The sequence below is a fragment of the Fusarium graminearum genome, chromosome 1, assembly GCF_000240135.3.
Source record: "Fusarium graminearum PH-1 chromosome 1, whole genome shotgun sequence".
Lineage (NCBI taxonomy): Eukaryota > Fungi > Ascomycota > Sordariomycetes > Hypocreales > Nectriaceae > Fusarium > Fusarium graminearum.
The window spans coordinates 4,177,699-4,198,780 of record NC_026474.1 but is presented as its reverse complement, the minus strand read 5'-3'; the positions used below and the strand labels follow the sequence as shown (position 1 = coordinate 4,198,780).

Below are 21,082 nucleotides of genomic sequence, written 5' to 3'. Positions count from 1 at the left end.
TCCAGGGTAGGTACTGTGCCTGCTCCCTCCTGACATCCCTTCATCTTCTATGTCTATTAGGTTAAATATTGTCTTTTCTAACGTCTTTCAAAACGGCTTGACTCCACATACCCTGAATCTTCTTCCCCGTGTCTCGCCCTCTGATCATTCAAAAGCAACAATCCTTCATCTCTATCCCTTCGATCATCATGCAAGAAATAACCAGGCCATGTCTAAGACAACCAGGTGCAGATCACGGTTCTTCTACACATCCCAAAGAAATCGACTTCAGTTTCTAAGCTTGCAACTAGCTGGTTAGTCCCTGTTATTCTTTGTGCCCTCTTTCTAATATTGATTTGTCCTAATGCCAGGAAGTTGAGTCGGTAAAAAGTTACAGGCAAATTCATGCAGACACATCTCCTCCGTCATACATTATCAAAATACTGATACATGGCATAATTGACCAACATGTCTAATAGCAAATATACAGTTGCATACTATCATGTCGGAGTTTTCTCCATCCTATCATCAGACCTTGGACAGTATCCGCGAAGCAGCAATCGAACAGCCTAACCGAAGCAAGCAAAATGAGCATCAGAAAATTGTGCCATTCCATCAAAGACAAGACACTGAACGTGACCATGTTCATTTCAGCCATACATGGTGAGAAATCCAACACATTTTCGCTTGTTCAACGTTCTCCCTCTTACAAGACCACGCTCAAGTTAGAAGAACCAGCTAACTACGTAGATAGTATTCACGGTGCAGAAACCCATTTTCGGCCACCCTTGTTGTCCATACCGGGCTTGATGCCCTAGAGATCTGACTCAAGACATGAGTCTACGTATCCGTCCTACTGCGTGCGTCACGCATGGACAAGGGTTCAATGCAAAGTTAGGCACACCAGTTACAGACTTTTCTGTACTACTACATACTAGTCCTTGGCTTGAACGACCTGCATTGCATTGGGTAAACCTCTCTGACTCCTACAGAGTGGATAAAAAATCTGTCTTGTCTTGTCTTGTCTTGGTTCAAGGCGCACTGGAGGTCTTTCGCTTATTGAGTACACATGGTCAACCTCAAAAGTTCGCGCTTATTCGTCCAGGCAAAAACAAGCATGTGTCGGTATTGTTATACCTCACCAGTCGGCAAACCCGAGTCACAAGGAAGTTCCAGAGGCAGGGTAGCAAGCCCATTACCAAGTCGCACAATAGCAATATTCAGAAACTCTCCGCTGACGCACGAGCCGTGACGGGATACACTACGCTCGCTTGCTACGCTACCTTGGAAGGTAGGAGCAAGCCGTCGCGGCACGGGCTAGGACCGTCATCTAAGTTCTCCTCCATGGCATACCGCCCGCTTCTACGTTTGATGTGCTGCAGGGACTTGACATTGGGACTTGCAAATGACGACTGATGGTTTACACGGTGCTGTCTGTTCCATGGATCCGGCAACATATCAGTTATCGATTCAAATCACTTTATATACACCTTTCTTTACTGCCATACACCATCCTCCACCCCTTCTTCCTGAGCCGTTCATGGATAATATCACCACAATTTGTCAAAAGGTGGGAGTGTGCCAGCATGACCTTGTTTGTGACACCCTTTACAAACAGTTCGGTGAGGTCATGCCCGATTCTGGTTCTACCGCTCTTTGTTCTTCCCCTGCCCGCTTTGAGAGTGTCGCATTAGCATGCACGATTTGCTGGCTGAATGGATCCGCCTTGAAAGCTGCGACGGCCAGCAACTGTGATGTGTTTGAACATCTATGAATCAGACTGAGGTATACGAATGATGAGTATGGCTAGGTTATTCTTCAACCTCTAACGAATATGCGACCACCTTAGTCGAGGTTCTGATTTCCCTCTTCATAATTGTTTTCTGATGCTTCCTCTCACCTGTCTGTCACTTGAACATCTTTTTACGAAGTAGTCTTCCGCATGACTTGCACTATTGATGCAGAAACTTGGCAGCTAGGTCAAGTCCTCGTTTCGAAGATCATTCACCGCCCGTTTTATCACGCATGCTGCGTATACTCTCATCCATTGGCCCCAGAATGTGGTCGTGTTCTTCCCTCGTCGCGCGATTACCGCACAAAGTCGCGAGAAATACGCGATTGAGGTTCGAAAATCGCGACTTAGACGCGACAACGCGTTAATTGAGACATGCGCGATCTTGAATACTGACCAATGGAAGAATACGCAAATATGGGTATAAGTGGAGAGACACGCAACCACTTCCGATGGTGGTCTAAGCGTGCATCAAGTACCTGACGCCCTTGACATGGGTATGGGCATGAGCATGGGCAGGGTTTGGGCCTGGACAGGGATACATCTACAACAGTGTGTCTATCTTCTTTCTCACGGCCTGTCCTGTCCTACCCTGCAATCCGTGCAAAACTCTTTGTTTCTGGGTTCTATAATTGTTGAAACCATGACATGCCAATGTCAGATCCTTTGTTGGTCAAGGCTAACTGGGTAGTGGCTCAAGTTCACAGATAATTGCGTCATATTCACAAGAATACCTGGTATCTCAATTGCTTCTATATCCGGCTTCCAAAACTTGGACAGAGTCCAGCTGAGAGGTATTACATCGTCTTGCCTTTGCATCCCTGTGCAGGGGAATCAGAGCACAAGGCGAGACAAGCCAATATATCGCTCACACATGTTCCTCTCTCTCTTACTTCTTATGGATAATTCAGTCAGTTCATGACTGTTGCCGGACTTGATCCAGCTCTGTTAAACATCCAAGACCCCACTTCTTTCATCCCTGCCCTTCAAGTCGTGATATATTGAACTACTATGTACGGTTCGTCCGCAAAGTAGAGAGACATCTTAACACACAAAACGCGACTAAAGACATGTCGTAAGCACACCAAGAACCCCTCAGCTCAGCTTATTGTCTCAGTATCAAAATCCTCGCTCCCTGGTCTCGGTCAACCGAGTGGGGGATTCATACGGTTGTAAGTGCAAGTTGAAACATCTCCCTTGTAATCAATATTTACTTTTCTTTGACGACTGCCAGATCTAGATCCACCATGCCCTGACTAGTGACGCCCTTACCGAGTTCTGGGGATGAATGAAAGTGAGATGATCCGCCGCTCCCTATCGAGACCTTTGTCGGGTCCTTTGTTCGATGGATTCGTAGTATCAAAGCTCCTACGACATAAATAAACCTTCCCCTGCGCTAAACGTTGTCGTTAACAAAGAGGGGAGTTTTCTCTCTCTTTTTTTACTAGTCAGGGGTGGTCTATATCTAGATCTTGTGGAAATTTCTGTTGTTGGTTCTTCTCTTGTAAGTCAGATAGTTATGATGAACCAACAGAACACATAGCCTATTTCACAGATAAGCTAACATTTGACATGCGTCAGTTATACTAAACGCGATTAGATAGTAAAAGCACCATAGCAACTATCTATAATGACATCCACCTGCGCCGAGACAAACTATCATCATGCTCTAACTTAGTCCAAGTTCGTCACTCGTCCCTTGCATGGTGTGTGAACTCGGACCACAGAACGTGGTCAGGTGGTTCCAAGGTTAAAAGGGAGGACAATAGTGTAAACAGTGTCACAGATGAAGGGGTTTATCTCTAACTAATGCATTTGGGTTGGTTCGGATGTTCAATTGTGGTTTTTAGTATAATCTATGTACCAGACAGAAGCACACAGACACATTGATTTCCCCAACAATTGTAACCACTGTTGATATATAACTTGAAAATGTATGATAGATACAGTAATATAGCAACAAGTAGAATATGTTGCCTCCTTGAGAAACAATCATATCATCGTGCCATTGCAAAATTCGTCGAGTCCAATATACCCCATCGTCCCATCAACCTTGGCCGACGGAACCCCTTGCATTTCAACTGTCACAGACCATCTAAACTCAAGGGACAAGTCAACTGACGGAGATGTGGATTGCATGGTAATCCGGTGTGTATGTATAGACACGAGTGAGTTAAGGATCGGCCAAGAGAATCACATATTGAGTTAAGAAAACATGTGATATAGCGAGCGGTTTGTGTCAAGCTCGTACCATGTGCGCCCTTCATTACTATGTCATGGCTATATTCAAACTGCGTCTCCTACAGACGCCAAAATCCAGATAATACACCGCCGCGATAAGTCTCATCCATCCCCTTTGTTTGCCATACTGACAAGTGCTCGTTCCCACAGCTTCGGTACCGTTCCTCGCAATGCCATCAAGCAACCCATGCCCAACAAGATAGCAGCTGAGCCGGTGAGCCGCTATCTCCCTCACATTAAATCTCATCATTCCGCGTCTGGTATTATTCCAAAGATTTCGCTACCAGGGTAAAATATATATGCCAAAAAAGAGTCTCGTGGAAAGCAAAAAAACGACTCTATGTATCATATTGCGACACAACGCAGCGTATGCCAAGATGGACAAGAAATCGATGCTCAATAAATATGTTGTTGTTGCTGATGACCCTGTCGGTGGCATGGCAGAAGTCAATGACCAATTCGGTCGCCATTTCATTAAGAAGTGTAGTTGTCGTTGATTATGTGTTTCCTTCGTATTAAACCTAGAACGGGCTAGTGCTCGACTGCTTTGATCACATCACGATGCAGTCTTTATCGTCTTTGCTGTTCTTCTGTATCTTTCCGTTGCGTGGAGGAGCAACCTCCATCGGAGTGCCCTGTCCGCTGACGGCTGCTTGAATAATTGCCAAACGCTGCTTGGCTCGCTCCTCACCAGCATCGGCAGCCTTGACATACCAGACATTGGCTTCCAGGACATCGCGACGACATCCAATGCCCATCTCTGTGAAGTAACCAACAGCATACTGTGCCTTGACAAAACCTGCATCGTTATTAGCTAATTTATCTCCCGTATTCATGTTAAAACAAAACTCACCCAAATCAGCAGACCGACGCGCCCACTCATAGGCCTCCTCTTCGTCCTTTTCCAAAATTGGTGGAGCGCCGACCATATACCATGCACATAAACCCATCATGGCGCCAGCATGCCCCCGCTCAGCTGCACCGGTATAAAAGTGTACGCTAAGAGCTGGATCTCGAGGACAATTGAGCAAGCCATGCTCATAAGCATCGCCGAGCCGATAGCTAGCTTCGGGGTGTCCCAGTTCAGCAGCCTGGGTAAAAAGCTCGGCAGCATGGTTATCGTCCTTGAAGATGTCTGCACCATACCCATTCTCGTATAAGCAACCGAGTTGGTATGGTGCCGAGTTGTATTGGATATCGGCAGCTTCAGCAGCCAGCTTCATCCACTTGATTCCTTCTCGATAGCGCTTTTCTCCGAGGTCTCCAGACAGACAGGCCTTACCCAGACGCGTCATGGCACCGGGATGTCGCTTCGAGGCAGCTGTACGCAAGAATTGTACCGCCTTGGCAGGGTCCTTTCGGCAGCCCCAGCCAAACTCGTAACATAGTGCAGTTCGATACCCAGATTCGGCATGTCCATGTTTCGCAGCCAAAACAAACAGGGGGAAGGCTGAGTTATAGTCCTCCTTACCCTTACTGAAAAGCCCAGAGGCGAAACCATCCGCGAGATAGTATTGAGCAAAAGGATAGCCAGCACTAGCAAGACGCTGCAGAATTTGTCGAGCTTCGCGAACCAACTCCTGTGGGCTTGAGACGGAACCTTCAGCAGCTGGACTGTCACGACCTTTTTGAGGCTTCGGACTGTTCTTGCGAGTTTTAGGCTCCGAAAAGTCCAGACCTTGTTCCCGAGCTGTTGAAATCAGAAAGATGGCAAATGAGTACTGGATCGAAGAGTCATTTGTCTTCTTGACGTTCGCACGATACATGTCCAAAGTCTTTTGGGTACTGAGGAGAGAGGCATTGTTGCCTATAACAGTTCGGAGATTTGAGTTATCAGGAGTCAGAGGCGCAGGAGCTTGTTGAGGATAAGGGGCATTGAGCAACTCTGCATAAGTTGACAGTCTAACATCGGGAGATTTACGTGACTGCGGGCCACCTGGCATCAGGCCTGGAGAGCGGCCACGAGAATCAGAATAGACGGAATATGAGGACGGTGGCCGAGGCAGGGATGTTCTCATCTGATTACCCGGGTTTGGAGTAAGGTGACGGCCAAGACTTGAAGCACTCTCAGACAAATCAGGAGTTGAAGAACCCCCGGCTTCCGGGTTAGGAGCTCTCGGCGGATAGTCTTTCTGATGATGGTACTGGAAGAGCGGCACCTCAGGCACGTTGCTTTCAATAATTGAACTTTCAGCAGAGTCGCCTGATGCCCGGCCCTCGATATTCTCATTCACACCTGAAAGAGAGCTTGCACTTGTCGTCGCCGAAGACTCGATCGAGACCTGCTGTGGGTTTGAACTCGCAGTTTCATCTGATTCACGACTGTTGCGGCATTGATCCTGACCACGAACTCGTTCCGTCGGAGTCGTCTTGGCGGATTCGGCCATGAAGGCCCCGTCATGTAATTCTCGAGGGCTTGTTGGCTGCGACTTACGACCGTACTGTGGTGGTGGAGGAGGAGCAGTCCCTGGGGGCGAGGGAAGCGGATGAAGAGTACGATCGACCAATTCCCCCCTCAAGGCTTGCTTCGGAGTATATTCCACATCAGCATTTGAAGGCTGAACCCAGTCTCCCTGCTGGAAGTTCACACGAACAGGAGAGACAGGCCCATCGCGCAATCCTGGACCCTCAGCATGATCAAGATTGGGAATGCGAACCGGGCTTTGGCGAGATGCACTGGTCGGTCTTGAGGAGGGTCTCGAGGATGGCTCGTAGTAGTTGGGCGAGGTCGCAGCAGCAGACGATGGGGTGTTAACCGCTGCCATGGTAAAGCGAGTGTGAAGGCTGGTAGTGCTAAAGCAGTCGAACACAGCTTGGGGTATATTTCAGAACGAGTGTCGAGGTAAAGCTGTAGTTGGACAGCGGCAACGGTGCAACGCAACTCGATGAGGGCTGGATATTCAAAATCGCGATGGATTCAACCCACCAAGACCGAGGTTTGCGACGTGCAAAGACGTGAAAAGAAAGACGAGACAACCGAATATAGCGACTGTGGAGGAGGGGGAGAAGCGATCGCACTCTGTACTAAGTCACCTTCGTATGGATGGATAGTGACTGACGGTTTAGCGCAGGTAGAGTACGGAGCGGTTATGGAGCCCAGCCCGAGGATGCTGCACGAAGGATATTTGGGTGGGATCCGAAACGCGGCGATACAGCGGGTACAAGGGACAGTAGGGCAAAGAGAGAATGGATCAGCGAGCGACAGTACTGTGACGAGGGGTGGTTGCAGCGAACGATAGTTAGGGAAATATGGAGGATACGGAGAACTGCGAGATGCTGGAATCGACAAAACAAGAGTTTGTGGCTCTTTCTCACTTTTTTTTTTCCGACCCCTTCTTTCTCTGATGGAAAGAATGGAAGGGAGAGAGAAGACTGGGAAGGGCCAAGACTTAACTAGTTCCAGATTCGGATGTAGGAGAGGGAAATTCCAAGCAATAAGACGAGTGGACTTGGGCTGAGATCCAATAAGGTCCTTTACGACCTGGGCGCTGCGCCGCCCGAGGAAAGATGGATATTGGCGGTTATGGTGGTGGTGAAAGGTACCCTCTAGGGTCCAACTTGGGGGTCTAGGTCCAAGTGCCAACCGGAGTTTAGCTCAAGTTGCTGTGGGCTTGTAGGGAGCAGTGGAAGCGGAGTTGCGGGCAGTATGAATGGCCCATATATGTATGTACTGTTTGTCTGGGGTTTATACTATGATATCCGTAATAAATGTTTAAATGAGTAATGTTTGTTGTTTCGTCGACCGGAAACAGCGGAGAATATTATATGAATTACCTAGAGTGTGGTGTTGCAGTGAAGCAGGCCAGAGTTACTTGATCTTACTATCTGATCCATGCTTACTACCTACTCAGGATTGTCAGAGAATGAAAGCCAACGTTTTGGTGTGGGCAGCTGAACTGGTAATGATGGAAAAGGAACAGGGGTATTTTTTAATCGAGTGTCACCTAGGAAAGACTCCTGTCGATTCACTCCTCTCTAGCAAGGTACCTTGCTCTTTAACCTTCAGGACTCTCTTGTCACGCTCAAGTATTATCCTCATCCTCAAAAGAACTATACGAGTCTTTCGGCTCCCTTTATAAATTACAAAACAATTACATCACACCAATTACGCGTTTCTAGAATAACAAATGTCGTGCACACCCCCTTTTCCAATTCTAATACGCGGCCCCAAGGGATGGGATGGCGGCAACCAGCTACAAGAGGGCTCGGCATGACGAACAGGACGAACCTGTGGTGCGGAAATGGCGCAGCTGGTTAAAACATGCCGGGCTTGTTTCACTCTTCAAAGGAGAATGAACGAGTCTCCAAGTGACAGTCTAACCATTGAGATTTCGATTCGATTCGTGAAACGACCAGGTAGAACTGAACAGCCTCTGTCATGGAGCAGGCCGCACACATTTAGCGCCATTGCAGTGTACATGCATGGCTGTAAATAACTCAATCCAAGGGTCCAGGTCAAGCCTTAACTAGGTAGGTCAGGCTGGTGGGCTGTTGCGCCAAACATTTTGATTTCCTATTTCCTGACCGCCAGTAGACAACTACATGTTCAGTCATGCGTCCGGGTTTAAATTACTTCAGCACACAATCCGGTGTTCTGATATATTTCAATACCATGTTGTCTGGTAACCAAGTGACTGTACAATTACTGTCCCAATGATTTCAAATTCCAGGTGCCGTACAAGAAAAGATGGCTTTAACACTGGGCATGCAAGGCATGATCGAATCCTTGCTACTGTATAAGAGCCAATACATCCATAGTATTGATCATTTTTTTTTTTAGCAGGGCTGAGCAGCCACCATGGCGTTGGCATCGTCACACAACCTGCCTGCTCGCACAAAGCAAAGTAGATCGGAGGTTTCCTCCGCTGTCACTGTCGGATTAGACGGGTAAACACTCCTTGCTTTTTCCTTTGTCCATGGGCTCCGGTAGCCTAAGTACGTACGTATCGCAAACTAGGACTTCAAAGACTCTCTCGCAGAAGGACGAGAATCAATTCAAATTCAAAAATTACTGTCGTTGATTGTTATAACCTCTGCACTTTCTAGCGGCGCAGGTTTGTCGTCTTGTTTGCTATGCGCCAAGCGCCTTGTTAAATTAGCCATCATTTCGAGTTACTTCTTGTCGACTATGGCCATCTCTCTATCCGTACATTGGCGTTCAGCTCTGGCGCCAAAGAGGCATCCTACAATAATTTCCTGCCCTATAAAAGCATCAAAGTTGACTCTGGTATGCTTATCATAGTGACTATCGACTGTGCTGCATATCTCGAGATGGGTGTGTTGTGCTGTGCACCTGTACACATTAATCCTTCTTTCTGTACCTTGGTGGGCTTTTGTAATCCTGTTCCGTAGTATTTCTGTTAGTTGACCACCAGTCCCGAATCGCCATGTATTAACCGAACATCATGTTCTATTCCGCATCTGACAGGGGCTTTAGGGGCGACGAGGTTCACAGAAAACTTTATGGGCTTATTCAGTACAAGATATAAGATTCAGAGTGTTTCAACAGACGGGGCCGTCAGATCAACCGACGGCCCCACCCTCCCGAGCCGGCCGTTGCTTCGGCACTCTAAACATTTCCATGCCGGATGACCGGCTTTGAAAGTATTAATTGCGAGAGTAATGAGGATAGTTGCTAACTTGATGTCCCATAACCATATTTTAATCACATAATCAAGATATGGGGTTCCGAATTTCTCAACACCTGCTAATAATTCATTCAGTGGTGGGCTGTTCCTAGATCCTACAAACTTACATATAAATTTCGGTTCTGGGATCCGGCTTCTTCAAATCCTGGGCACCCCACGACAATATCAATACTACTGCAACGATTCCGAAAATCTTAGGCTTTGATATTTGTACTTCCCATAAGATCAGACTTGGTGTGTCTGATTGCATTATCGCTGTCTTGTCTCTCAGCATTGTGCGATACTCCTCGTATAAATGGTAAGCTAGTGTTGCAAACGCCCACATGATGCAGTTGATCTCGCTCGTATCTAGGACCCCACGACTATCAGATCCACTTGCTAACCTGGTTGTATATCAACTCAATTCCAGATGGCCACTTGAGCTCTGGCTTGTTTGATATCTTACTCCAGCAGGCCTGGGCTCTATGGTCACGGATGGTCTGGTGTTATGTATGCATCCAAGGGCCAGTGCAAATAGGCCGAGTTAGCACACGGCGGTATGTCCACGTACGGCTCTTAGTATTTGACCAGTAGACTTGTCGTCTTCAATTAACTTTTGAGTTCACGGCCCAGCGAATTGGAGCTGCAGCCCGATCCGACGGTACGAAACTCAGGCTGCGGCCAACACGTGGTAACGCCATCCGTGTCTTGAGAGATATACACATGATAGTATTTCGCAAAACTGAACGCGATCGTTTTTACGGATAGTCAGCTAATATGTGTCCTGATGATCACAGGTTAATAGTAAATAAGCGGTGGCTCAAGCCGACCCGAGATTAGGGAGATCATGGGTGATCTCATGGGTTACAATACAACGTTTCTAGGCAGCTAATCCAGAATATGCAACACTCAAAGTTGGCGAGCAATGGTTCATCAATCATGTAGGTATATTAACTTGTGCGACTATTTTGGCTGTTTAAGCCACCGAATCCTCTATTGCTTATTTGCATAATGCATAAAGGCAGTATGAGACTCTTGACACGACATGATAAGGAACGAAAGCTGGAATGGAAAAGGATAAGACGCTGCTATCTACTCGTCTTGGCTTATCAGCAAGGGGAAAATATATGCGGAGCAATTAGACTGAAGGGTCAGATCGGCTCGACAAGCGAGATGGCAATCAATAACTGGTTCACTGACCACTGACTGACCCCTGGCCTTTGCATCTTTAGAGGCTTGTTCCTGCGGATGGAGTACAGAGTAGCCTGACCGTAAAAAGAGTGTACATACAAACTGACGTCGATGCATGCCATTTTTTTTTAGTGCCAATAGTATGTATGTGTGCAATACATGCAGGAGTTAGATTGAGCACCTATCGCGAAGAATTGCCGGCGTGGTTAGTCGAGGGTTGGCCTTGAATTAGCCAAGCCCTGGACTTGGGGGCGACCCTGCTCAACCAATTTATCATATATATCTATATCTCCTATTCATTATCAAGCACGGATAGAGCCTGGTGTGAATAAGCGGTTGGCAACAATAACAAGGTGTTGTCATAGCTCAGCAAAAGCAACTCCTGAACACTATCGCGTCTTCATGTAAACAAGAGACTTGAAGCGCATAACCGCATAACCTTGGAAAACATATATGGGTTCTTGCCTTGGAACAGAGGACTCTATGTCCAAGTATTGTGATTGAGCTGCCGGGGCAACCGCCAGGCCATTAACCCACAGAAAGAAAGCCCCTGCAAATCTCCAAGCCCAAGGGGCCACATGCCCGGACTATTTTAACTTAGCGCCATCAACTGGTGCAACCATCAGTTGAAAGGCTATTCTCTAATTGGCTATCGCCCGCCCCCTTCCCATGCTGCCTCTTGCCCAGATTAGCCAGACTAACGGCAAGGGAAGGAGCAACAGACCGTTGGCCGTTCAATCGCCATCTCTCGTTCGCTCACCTTCTCTCTTTCCAACTCAACTCAACTAAGCCGTTCGTTCGTTGTCGTTGTCTTCGCTCGAGGGACGTTGACTCGGTCGCTTCTCACTGTATTTTGCATTCGCTTTCGCTCCCACTTTCGCTCTCGTCATTGATCACGACATTTATCGCTCAGTGTCGTCCCCTGCAGTTATTGCAACAGTGCTCTTTTCTACCGAGACCGAAAAACCCTGGTCGCCCCATCACTCGCTCGCTCGCTCGCTCTGTTCTGCTCCACGCCAGCGTCCAGACATCGCTCAACTTTCATCTATTTCAGACAGCGCCGTCTTTGTTTCTTTCGATTTAACTGGATGAAAAGTGTTTCCAGCTGTAATCCCATTCGAATCCATGATTCTCTCTCCACACTGAGCTTGGGCAACTCGACTCTTACGACATACGGCCGGGCACTGCGTGTCCTGTGCTTCTTCACCTTGCTCGTTTCCTAAGAGACCTTCCCAGTTTTACAGGGATACTCCCAACTCAAACCTAATCCTCGAGAGAGGTTGTTGTAACAACCACAACACTCTTGTGAGTAGCAGATCTTCTCATCGAGCTTGTTTCGTCACAACTCGGCGCTCCATTTTCTGGTCTGCTTCGAACACACACCAAACTTTGATGTTGTCTTGTCTTGACGTTAAACTTCTTGCTGTCGCGTTTCCCCTTTTCTGTTGTTGATGGACAACAACCTCACCGATAATTGCTCACTTCCTCCCTCGACTTCAAGGCGCTTGGCCTCATAGCGCCTCCCACGTTCGACCTCGCGGTTTAATTTATTCTAACATCATTCTGTCAGTGCAATGTCGCTTCCTGAACGGCCGGGCGCAAGCCAGGCCTACAATCAGCGCAGTGTTTACCGCAACTCACCATCGCGACGCTCGAGACCAGTCGACATCGAGACTGGTGGCTATCATGCAGTCGACAATCAGGCTTCACACCAACGTGGGAAATCCGGTTCCTCCTTCGCTGAGTCCATCGGTATTAATTCGAATACAGAGAGCATGCCTCTGTCGCCCACATCCCCCGATGGCCAGTCGCGCCACGCCGGTCCAGAACAGCCCATTTCTCGGAAAAGAAGTTTGATTCGTCCTGAGAGAAACAGAATTGATAGAGACCACCGGAACTACCACTACCACAAGCACGCTGCTCATATGAATGTCCTTCCGTCTTCAACAGGAAACGACCCCATCTATGAGGACTTTGAAGCGTCAACAGAGCGGACCAACTCGAACTACAACGAGGGCGGCTCAGATGGTTCTCCACGACAAAGGCGAACTGTTAGTGGCGACCACGAGAAGAGTGCTGCTGTTGCATCCACTCTTCCTACACCAGATCGCACAAAGTCAGGTAAGATAAAGAGAAAATCGAGGCGCCATTCGAAACCGCCCAAGCGAATCGAGGAGCAGCTTCGGCCGCCTACTTTCTGGAATGTCTACTGTGCAATCGTCACCTTTTGGGCCCCTGGCTTCATCATGAAGTGCTGTGGTATGCCAACAAGGGCACAACAGCGAGCTTGGCGTGAAAAGATGGGTCTCATCAGTATCATCCTCATCATTATGGCCATTGTCGGGTTTCTCACTTTCGGATTCACTGCCACCGTTTGTGGTGCTCCTCAGGAGCGATTGCGCGTCAACAAGGTTGACGGCGGTAACATGATCTTCCATGGTGTTGCCTACGACTTGTCCGAATCGCATCATCCTCCAGCACAGGGTATGCCCCTTCGGAGTGACGGGTTGGGCCCCAATGTTCTTTACGATCTTCCAGAGAAGAACGCGGGCAAGGACGGTAGCTTTTTGTTCCAGAACGTTAACGGCCGATGCAAGGGCCTGATTACACTTGCTAAAGGCTCGGATGTCCCTACAAATGACGACGGCGATCTGGCTTGGTACTTCCCTTGCAAAACCTTTAATCAGGACGGCTCAAGCAAGGTTAACACGACCACACCCTATTATTCTGGTTATGGTTGCCACACGACCCTCGACTCTCGAAACGCATTCTATCTCGACTTGAAGGGTGCTGCAGATGTGTACTTCACCTGGGACGACATCAAGAACAAGTCTCGCAACCTTGTCGTTTACTCTGGCAACGTCCTGGATCTCGATCTTCTCAAATGGTTCAACTCGACTCAGGTTGACATTCCCGAGCGTTTTAAAGAGCTCCGAGACAAGAACTCGGCGGTCAACAAAGCCATTCGGGGCCGTGATGTCACTCGCATGTTCCAGTCTTCCTCAGACAAGAAGTATGCGCAGTGTTTCGAGGAGATTATCAAGGTTGGATCTGTCGATACCGAGACAATCGGATGCATTGCTTCCAAGATTGTTCTTTACTGCGCACTAGCTCTTATTCTCTCAGTTGTTGGTGTTAGGTTTTTCTTGGCCATCATCTTCCAATGGTTCATTTGCCGCAAGTATGCGCCAACCAAGACGTCTCAGAGCTCCGACCGCAGAAAGCGCAACAAGCAGATTGAAGATTGGTCAGAGGATATTTACCGCGCCCCTATTAGATTGCCTGGCGATGTCGGAAGCACGGTTTACGGCTCGTCCGACCGAAGTAGCAAACGCGCATCGTTTCTCCCTACCACCTCTCGATTCTCATCTGTTGGTGGCCCCGATATCAGGTCGCAAGGAGGGCGACGCATGCCAACCACCATGGCTAGCCAAAGTACCTCAAATCAACTACTCACGCCAAACTCCATGTTCAAGCAGGGCAATGATAGCCGTGCCAGCTTCCTTCGCACCGACCCCTACTCAAGCACACCTACCGATGGTCCCGGCCCTGCTGGCTTCATCCATGATGCCGTGGTTCCTCAGCCTCCCTCTGACTGGATGCCTTTTGGTTTCCCATTGGCTCATACGATGTGCCTGGTTACTGCGTACTCTGAAGGAGAAGAAGGTATCCGAACTACTCTGGACTCAATTGCAACTACCGATTATCCCAACAGTCACAAGGTCATCGTTGTTATTTGCGATGGTATCATCAAGGGCCAAGGCGAGACCATGTCAACGCCGGATGTCTGCTTGGGTATGCTGAAGGACCACTCCATTCCTCCCGACATGGTTGAGCCGTTCTCATACGTGGCTGTTGCCAGTGGTTCCAAGCGACACAACATGGCCAAGATCTATTGTGGTTTCTATGACTATGGCAAGAACTCTCGCATCCCGGCCGATCGTCAACAACGCGTGCCTATGATGGTCGTTGTCAAGTGTGGAACTCCTGACGAAGCCTCCAAGTCGAAGCCTGGTAACCGTGGAAAGAGAGACAGTCAGATCATTCTCATGTCTTTCCTTCAAAAGGTCATGTTTGATGAACGAATGACAGAACTCGAGTACGAAATGTTCAACGGTTTATGGAAGGTGACTGGCATCTCGCCAGACTATTACGAAATTATCCTCATGGTTGATGCCGACACAAAGGTATTCCCGGACAGTTTGACTCACATGATTTCTGCTATGGTCAAGGATCCTGAGATCATGGGTCTTTGCGGTGAAACCAAGATTGCCAACAAACGAGACAGTTGGGTCACAGCCATTCAAGTGTTTGAGTACTTTGTCTCTCATCATCTTGCCAAGTCTTTCGAATCTGTCTTTGGTGGTGTTACTTGCTTGCCCGGTTGTTTCTGTATGTATCGCATCAAGGCCCCCAAGGGTGGCCACAACTACTGGGTTCCCATCCTGGCCAACCCCGACATTGTCGAGCATTACTCCGAGAACGTGGTTGAGACCTTGCACGAGAAGAATTTGTATCTCCTGGGTGAGGATCGCTTCCTGACAACTCTGATGCTCCGAACATTCCCCAAGCGAAAGCAGGTATTCATTCCACAGGCCGTGTGCAAAACAACTGTCCCCGATGAGTTCATGGTTCTCCTTTCTCAAAGACGCCGATGGATCAACTCGACTATTCACAACCTCATGGAACTGGTTCTGGTCCGTGATCTTTGCGGTACATTTTGCTTCTCTATGCAGTTCATCATTTTTGTCGAACTGGTCGGTACTCTGGTCCTGCCCGCTGCCATTGCGTTCACTTTCTATGTTGGTAAGTATTTAAGCCTTCGTTCATTGTCCCAGTTTCTAACAGGTCTTAGTTATTACCTCGATCATTAACTCACCGCCCCAAATCATTCCTCTTGTACTTCTGGGCCTGATCCTTGGTCTGCCTGGCCTACTCGTTATCATCACAGCCCACTCGTGGTCTTACATCGTGTGGATGCTTATCTACCTGCTTGCATTGCCAATCTGGAACTTTGTCCTACCGACTTATGCATTCTGGAAGTTCGATGACTTTTCCTGGGGTGAAACCCGAAAGACAGCTGGCGAGAAGACTAAGAAGGCTGGTCTTGAATACGAGGGTGAATTTGACAGCAGCAAAATCACAATGAAGCGATGGGCCGAGTTTGAGCGCGACAAGCGGTCAAGAAGTGGCTACTGGGGCTCGCGTGAAAACGTGATCGGCGGTGGTGGACAAACCTGGACAAGCCCTCCAGGCCACCAGTATAATGAGGAGTATTACTCTGATGCTTAATTATGTGCTCTTTTGGCTACGGATTCGGGCATTTTGAAAACGAAGGGTATTTTTGATGATGGTATGCACGCACATATTTGTAATACGGGGTGACATTCTTCAGGTGACGTGTTTATGTTTTGATGCCCTAAGCGTCGGTGACAGAATCTGTTTTTGTATAGAGTCAGCTGGAGAAGGCGTTATGACAGCGGCCATGTGTGAATAGGATAATCTGATTGTTTTAAAGTAAAGAAGTTGTGCTCCATGTGATGTGATATGGCTATGTTGAGTTGAGATAATCTAATCGAATGAGAACAACCCAGTCTTCAGATATAACTACAGTATCATTGTGATGGCTGCAGCTAGAGCATTACGGCAGAATATCCTAGTCTATCTAGAACTTTGTACCAGTGTCTCCCCCTATTTCCGGAATGACAACATGATGCATGCCTAGTTCACTTGCAAAGCTGTTTACGAAAGAGGATTAATCGACACTGCAAAGACTGAGCAGTAAACCAAGGACAAAGGCAGAGGAGACTCTACAAAGAATTGGCAGTGATGAATGATGAGGGTGGTTACCATAAAGTCCTGAAAAGACGAGGTGAAACTGTTATACAGTAGATAAATGCTTAAACTCCCTATCTTCATATGCCAAAATACTTCCGACGAAAACAGTTGCCATTATAGGTTGTTGGGCTCAAAGCAAAAGCAAACTCGGCCAAGTCCAAACTCCAATCCGCCATGCATGTTGCGCAACGCCTACAGGTCGCCAAAACCAAAACGACTCTGTACAATAGCTCTACATGAAATGCATCATTTGTTCATGATGGTCATCAACAAGAAATTAACAAACGCCTCGCTCTGCTCATGCCGTTTCATGACTCTTTCACTTCTTGGATGGATCTACGTCCTCACCAAGCTCCCAAGGCTTGCGAGGGTCGACATAGGTCGAAATTCGCTGGTCACCCCATCGAGCTCCAACAGTTACCCAAACATGCTTTTGTGGTGCGTGACTGCTGATGGTTTCTCTATGCCCGCCCCAGCGGAGACGAGACTCTCGACTCATCTGACTGTTGCCCAGGCCTCCATTCGCAACCCATTCCCTTACTACATCTCTTATGAATGAAATCTTCCTGCGAAAGTCATTTGCAGCGGGAATGCCCTGTAACTCAGGGGCAATTTCAAGACGCGTGCGCGCTGGCGCCTTGGCCGAACGAGAAGCAGCAGTACGAGCAGCGGCAGGCTTATGGAAATTCAATAGTGTTTGCAACGGATAAGACAGCATTGCCCGGTCATCGAGAGCAGCGGCACCAATAGTACCGGTTGCGGCAAGTCTCTCCGCAGCATCTTGAGGGAGATGCCAGAAGTGACACCACTGTCCTTGAGCATCGAGAACAATCTTTGTGTGGTCGGGGAAGTTGAACTACGCCGGTTAGTACGTTGCAGATTTCTCTGAAATAGTGTCACTTACTTGGAGGTGTCCATCACAGAAGACCCAGCATCCAACATCTCCAAAGCGCTGATAAAATGTAACCAATTCAGCTACTGTGCCCTTTTGCCCTGGAGATATGGCACCAGCTGGGTCTGTCTCTTCAACAGGTGCAACATCGTCCCGTCCATATGCAATCATATAGTTGGCAAACTTCTTCCAAAGGATAATTCTTTCGCGCTTTCGATGTTGGAAGATGTCTTTACCCGGCTGCATTTTTCCAGCAGTTCCATCCTCGTTCACCGACACTCGGAATTGCTCAGGAGAAACAACTACTTCTGAGAGTCCGGTTTCACCATTGTTCTCAAAGAACTTGATGGGCTCGGTCATGGGTAGAGGTTGACTTCTGTCGTCGTACGTCTCATCCTCACGTCGAATAATGTGCCTCTCTGCGCCACGGATGAAAACTCCGGCGGGGGGGAGCAAGGCTGCCTTGCCGTTTTCCGTAGTAGGAATATCTCTAAGAATACATCCGACGCTACCGTCATTCAAGATATAGCCCAGACCAAACTTGTTGGTGTAATCAACCCACTTGACGACAACATGAGGATGAGGTGGTGTGATAGATGTTGACTTGACAATGGCAGTCGACCTCGAGTTAAGAGCTCGTTCCAATTCCTTATCAAGGGCTCGTAAACGATCCAATATCATATCAGGTTTGGTGCCCGAAATTCTAGATTGTCGTTCAGAGGCGCCAAATAATGTTGCTGGACGCATCCCAATGGTCTCTTTCTTGGGTGCTGCAGCTGGCGCAATGGGAGCGGTAGTAGCTGGAGCGGATGCCTGACGGTCAAGCGTGGGTCTCTCGGATAGTTGTCGTTCTGGGGGCTGTTGAGAGGCCGCTCTGACTGGGGGTGCGGATCGAGTTGAAGTCCGTAGACTTTTGCCAACAGATTCGACGGTTGCCCTTGGGGGACCTTCCCGGGGTAGTTCTCTTCGTGTCCTTGTTCGTACGCTCTGCGATGTCGAAAGCGCAGGTTCCGGAGCAGGGCGAGGCTTCGCAGGAGGCGCAGGTCCGGCTGGCCTGTGTTGCATTCTTTGTTGTGCAGCGAAACTCTGAGGGGGTTGGCGTAGCAGGCCTACTGGCGCTCTTTGGCTGGTAGATAGAGGATCCTCGGTCGCGATGCTTGCCTGGGCCGCTACCGATGCTGTATACCTGGCCTTGATCTGCTGTTGTTCCTTAAGCCATTCTTCAAAGGGCCTGTACACAATGCCTTCCTCGAGTGGAATCAGAGGGGTCAATCCAGCCTTCTCTTCGGCAGCCATTTCTTTCCAGGTCTGCGTGTGAACAACCTGAACAGGGGCGAAAGGACCAATGCCACAGTCCCGGCACATGTCCTTGAAATTTCTGTAAGACTGTGCTTGAAGCGAGCTGCTCATGCGCGAGGCGTAGAACTCTTCACGCTCCGGTGGAACTTCCCTCAGTCGAGGAGTCATCTCTACTTCGGTGGGCATATAGCCACAGGTGAAGAAAGGGTGTTGGATGATCTCTTCCGGTTCCGGTCGGCTTTCAGCGTCCTGAAGCATATTGGCAACTAGCTCCTTAGCTTCCTGGCTAATGTATCTTCGAGATGTCTCTGCAGACGGCCAATCGTAATCCCTCTCTCGAGCTCTGCGGTAAATCTCATCGGTGGTCGAAGATTGAAAGGGAGGTTTGGATGTGAACATGGCAAACCTTGCAGTGTTAGCTTTGTAAATGATCGGAAATCCTTTAGTCTTACATGATGATGCCCAAACTCCAGATATCAACCATGTGGTCATGGCCCTTCTTTCCCTTCTCGAGGATTTCAGGAGCGATGTAGTTTGGTGTTCCACATAGAGTTGTTCGACGGATGGTATGCATATCTCTGCCGGTCACCAGAAGAGCGGCAAGTCCAAAATCGCCAATTTTTGCGTTCATCTGGGAATCGAGAAAGATATTGCCCATCTTGAGATCACGATGAATGATGCCTTTATTATGCATGTACTTGATCGCACCAGCAATTTGGACCGAGTAGAAGCGAACCTCGGGCTCAGTGAGTCCTTTTCTTCGCTTCACCATATCCATCAGGGAACCATTGGGGCATAATTCGAGAATCAGGTAGGTACACTTTTCATATGAGAAGGCTCGTAGGAACTGGACGACATTCTTGTGCTTCATCTTTGAATGGATTTGGAGCTCGGTTTGGAACTGGACGCGTTAGATTGAGCCGCCTGCTCTTTATTTTCCTCTCATTTCACGTACCTTCTGCTCCATCTTGGGAGGCATGTGGCTTTTCACAATCTTGAGGGCAAATCGCTGCTTTGTGGGGAGCAGCTGGCCACTGTAGCAAACAGCAAACCCACCCTTTCCAAGTATCTTGCCAACCTGGTAGGTTGCGCCATCAGGTCGATCAGCGCTTGGTGGTTCTGGGACTTCTGTCGGGGGGGGAGGAGGGTGCTCCTTCTCCTTCACAGCCTTGAGCTGCGCAGCGGTTTTCGTCTTGATGTCCGTCATTTTTGGTACGCGTTGGACGTTGGCGTCCCTTGGAGACAAAGCGTCTAAATCTACGCCGCCTCTGGGCACTAGCCTATGGGCCATTACTATAAAAACGCTCTGATGCTAGTTGTCGGATGCTGAAAGGGTTGTCGATGGATCGTGGGCGGTGTGTCGAGCAAGTTGTGATGTCAGCAACCGCGTTGAGGAATCGCGAGCGTCAAACTGCAGAAGACAATTAGCGACACGCGCAAAGCGAGTTGAGATTTGGCAGTTGTGTGTCTGAGCCTGAGTGATGGAGACGTGACAATAAGCCAGAACAGGGGGATGAAACTCACAAGGCTCGCGACGACAACATGCAAGATAAGAAACGGTATTCGCCTGCTCGCAAAACTGAACTCAGGGCATTAAGCAATGATAAAGCTGAGACGACGCCTTTTGTGAGCCTACGGATTAGTATCTGAAAAAAGCAACCGAAGCGTGAAGCTGGACGAAGAAAAGTCAAGGTCATAAAGCCACAGCCGATTGAGATGGTTTGTGTACTTTCTCAGAAGACTGTTGCTGTTGACAACCAAGTATGCCCAGTGGAGCGTGATCAGCCAATGAAATAACACCACAGTATACAAACCACATCCTATCCAATCAGAGCAATATCATTTTTGAGGACGACAGGTACTAACCTATAGTTACCTGGTATTTGTTTGGCCTCGGTGGTTATGGAGATGGGGCGGTCAATTAACCTTGGAGTTGTAGAAAACTTGACTATCTTCAAGAGATACAACTTGACCAATCTATACCGTTTTTGACCCGCTTTCAGTCTGTTTATTGGTATGTTAAGTTTAGATCTTAAGGTTCCTGTAGTCCCCTGGTACCTCGGTGGTTAATATTGACTTGATTCAATCGATTTTCGTATCGTTGTGGATGTCTATTGTAAGTACCTATCGTAAGTCATAGCTGTCTAATTTATTGGAGAAGAGGTGGTATATAACAAGTAAAGATGTCCAAAGGCCGTGAATACCCAGGGTGGCCAGGTATTG

At 48.3% G+C, this 21,082-nt stretch overlaps 4 protein-coding genes across 4 annotated transcripts; 2 read left to right on the top strand and 2 right to left on the bottom strand.

Moving 5' to 3' along the window:
* Positions 1-2,841: 2,841 nt before the first annotated feature.
* FGSG_11923 (uncharacterized protein) lies at positions 2,842-4,304 on the top strand (the record flags this gene model as incomplete). The annotated part of the gene is given in 7 exon segments (XM_011318752.1): positions 2,842-2,846; positions 2,852-2,943; positions 3,220-3,275; positions 3,281-3,347; positions 3,372-3,565; positions 3,729-3,919; positions 3,998-4,304. Coding segments are annotated over 7 exon segments (912 nt in total).
* Positions 4,305-4,563: 259 nt separating this feature from the next.
* On the bottom strand, positions 4,564-7,355 carry FGSG_01273 (uncharacterized protein; the record flags this gene model as incomplete). The annotated part of the gene is made up of 2 exons (XM_011318751.1): positions 4,866-7,355; positions 4,564-4,811 (listed from the first exon to the last, which is right to left on the bottom strand). Exons 1-2 carry the CDS (start codon positions 6,775-6,777, stop codon positions 4,564-4,566), a joined length of 2,160 nt encoding a protein of 719 aa, XP_011317053.1. The 5' UTR covers positions 6,778-7,355.
* A 5,049-nt stretch (positions 7,356-12,404) lies between these two features.
* On the top strand, positions 12,405-16,122 carry FGSG_01272 (chitin synthase 4; the record flags this gene model as incomplete). Its single annotated transcript, XM_011318750.1, has 2 exons — positions 12,405-15,636; positions 15,782-16,122. 2 exons carry the CDS (start codon positions 12,405-12,407, stop codon positions 16,120-16,122), a joined length of 3,573 nt encoding a protein of 1,190 aa, XP_011317052.1.
* An 865-nt stretch (positions 16,123-16,987) lies between these two features.
* On the bottom strand, positions 16,988-20,066 carry FGSG_01271 (uncharacterized protein; the record flags this gene model as incomplete). The annotated part of the gene is made up of 4 exons (XM_011318749.1): positions 16,988-17,524; positions 17,573-19,265; positions 19,312-19,760; positions 19,815-20,066. The coding sequence occupies 4 exons, from the start codon at positions 20,064-20,066 to the stop codon at positions 16,988-16,990; spliced, it is 2,931 nt and encodes a 976-aa protein (XP_011317051.1).
* Positions 20,067-21,082: the final 1,016 nt, after the last annotated feature.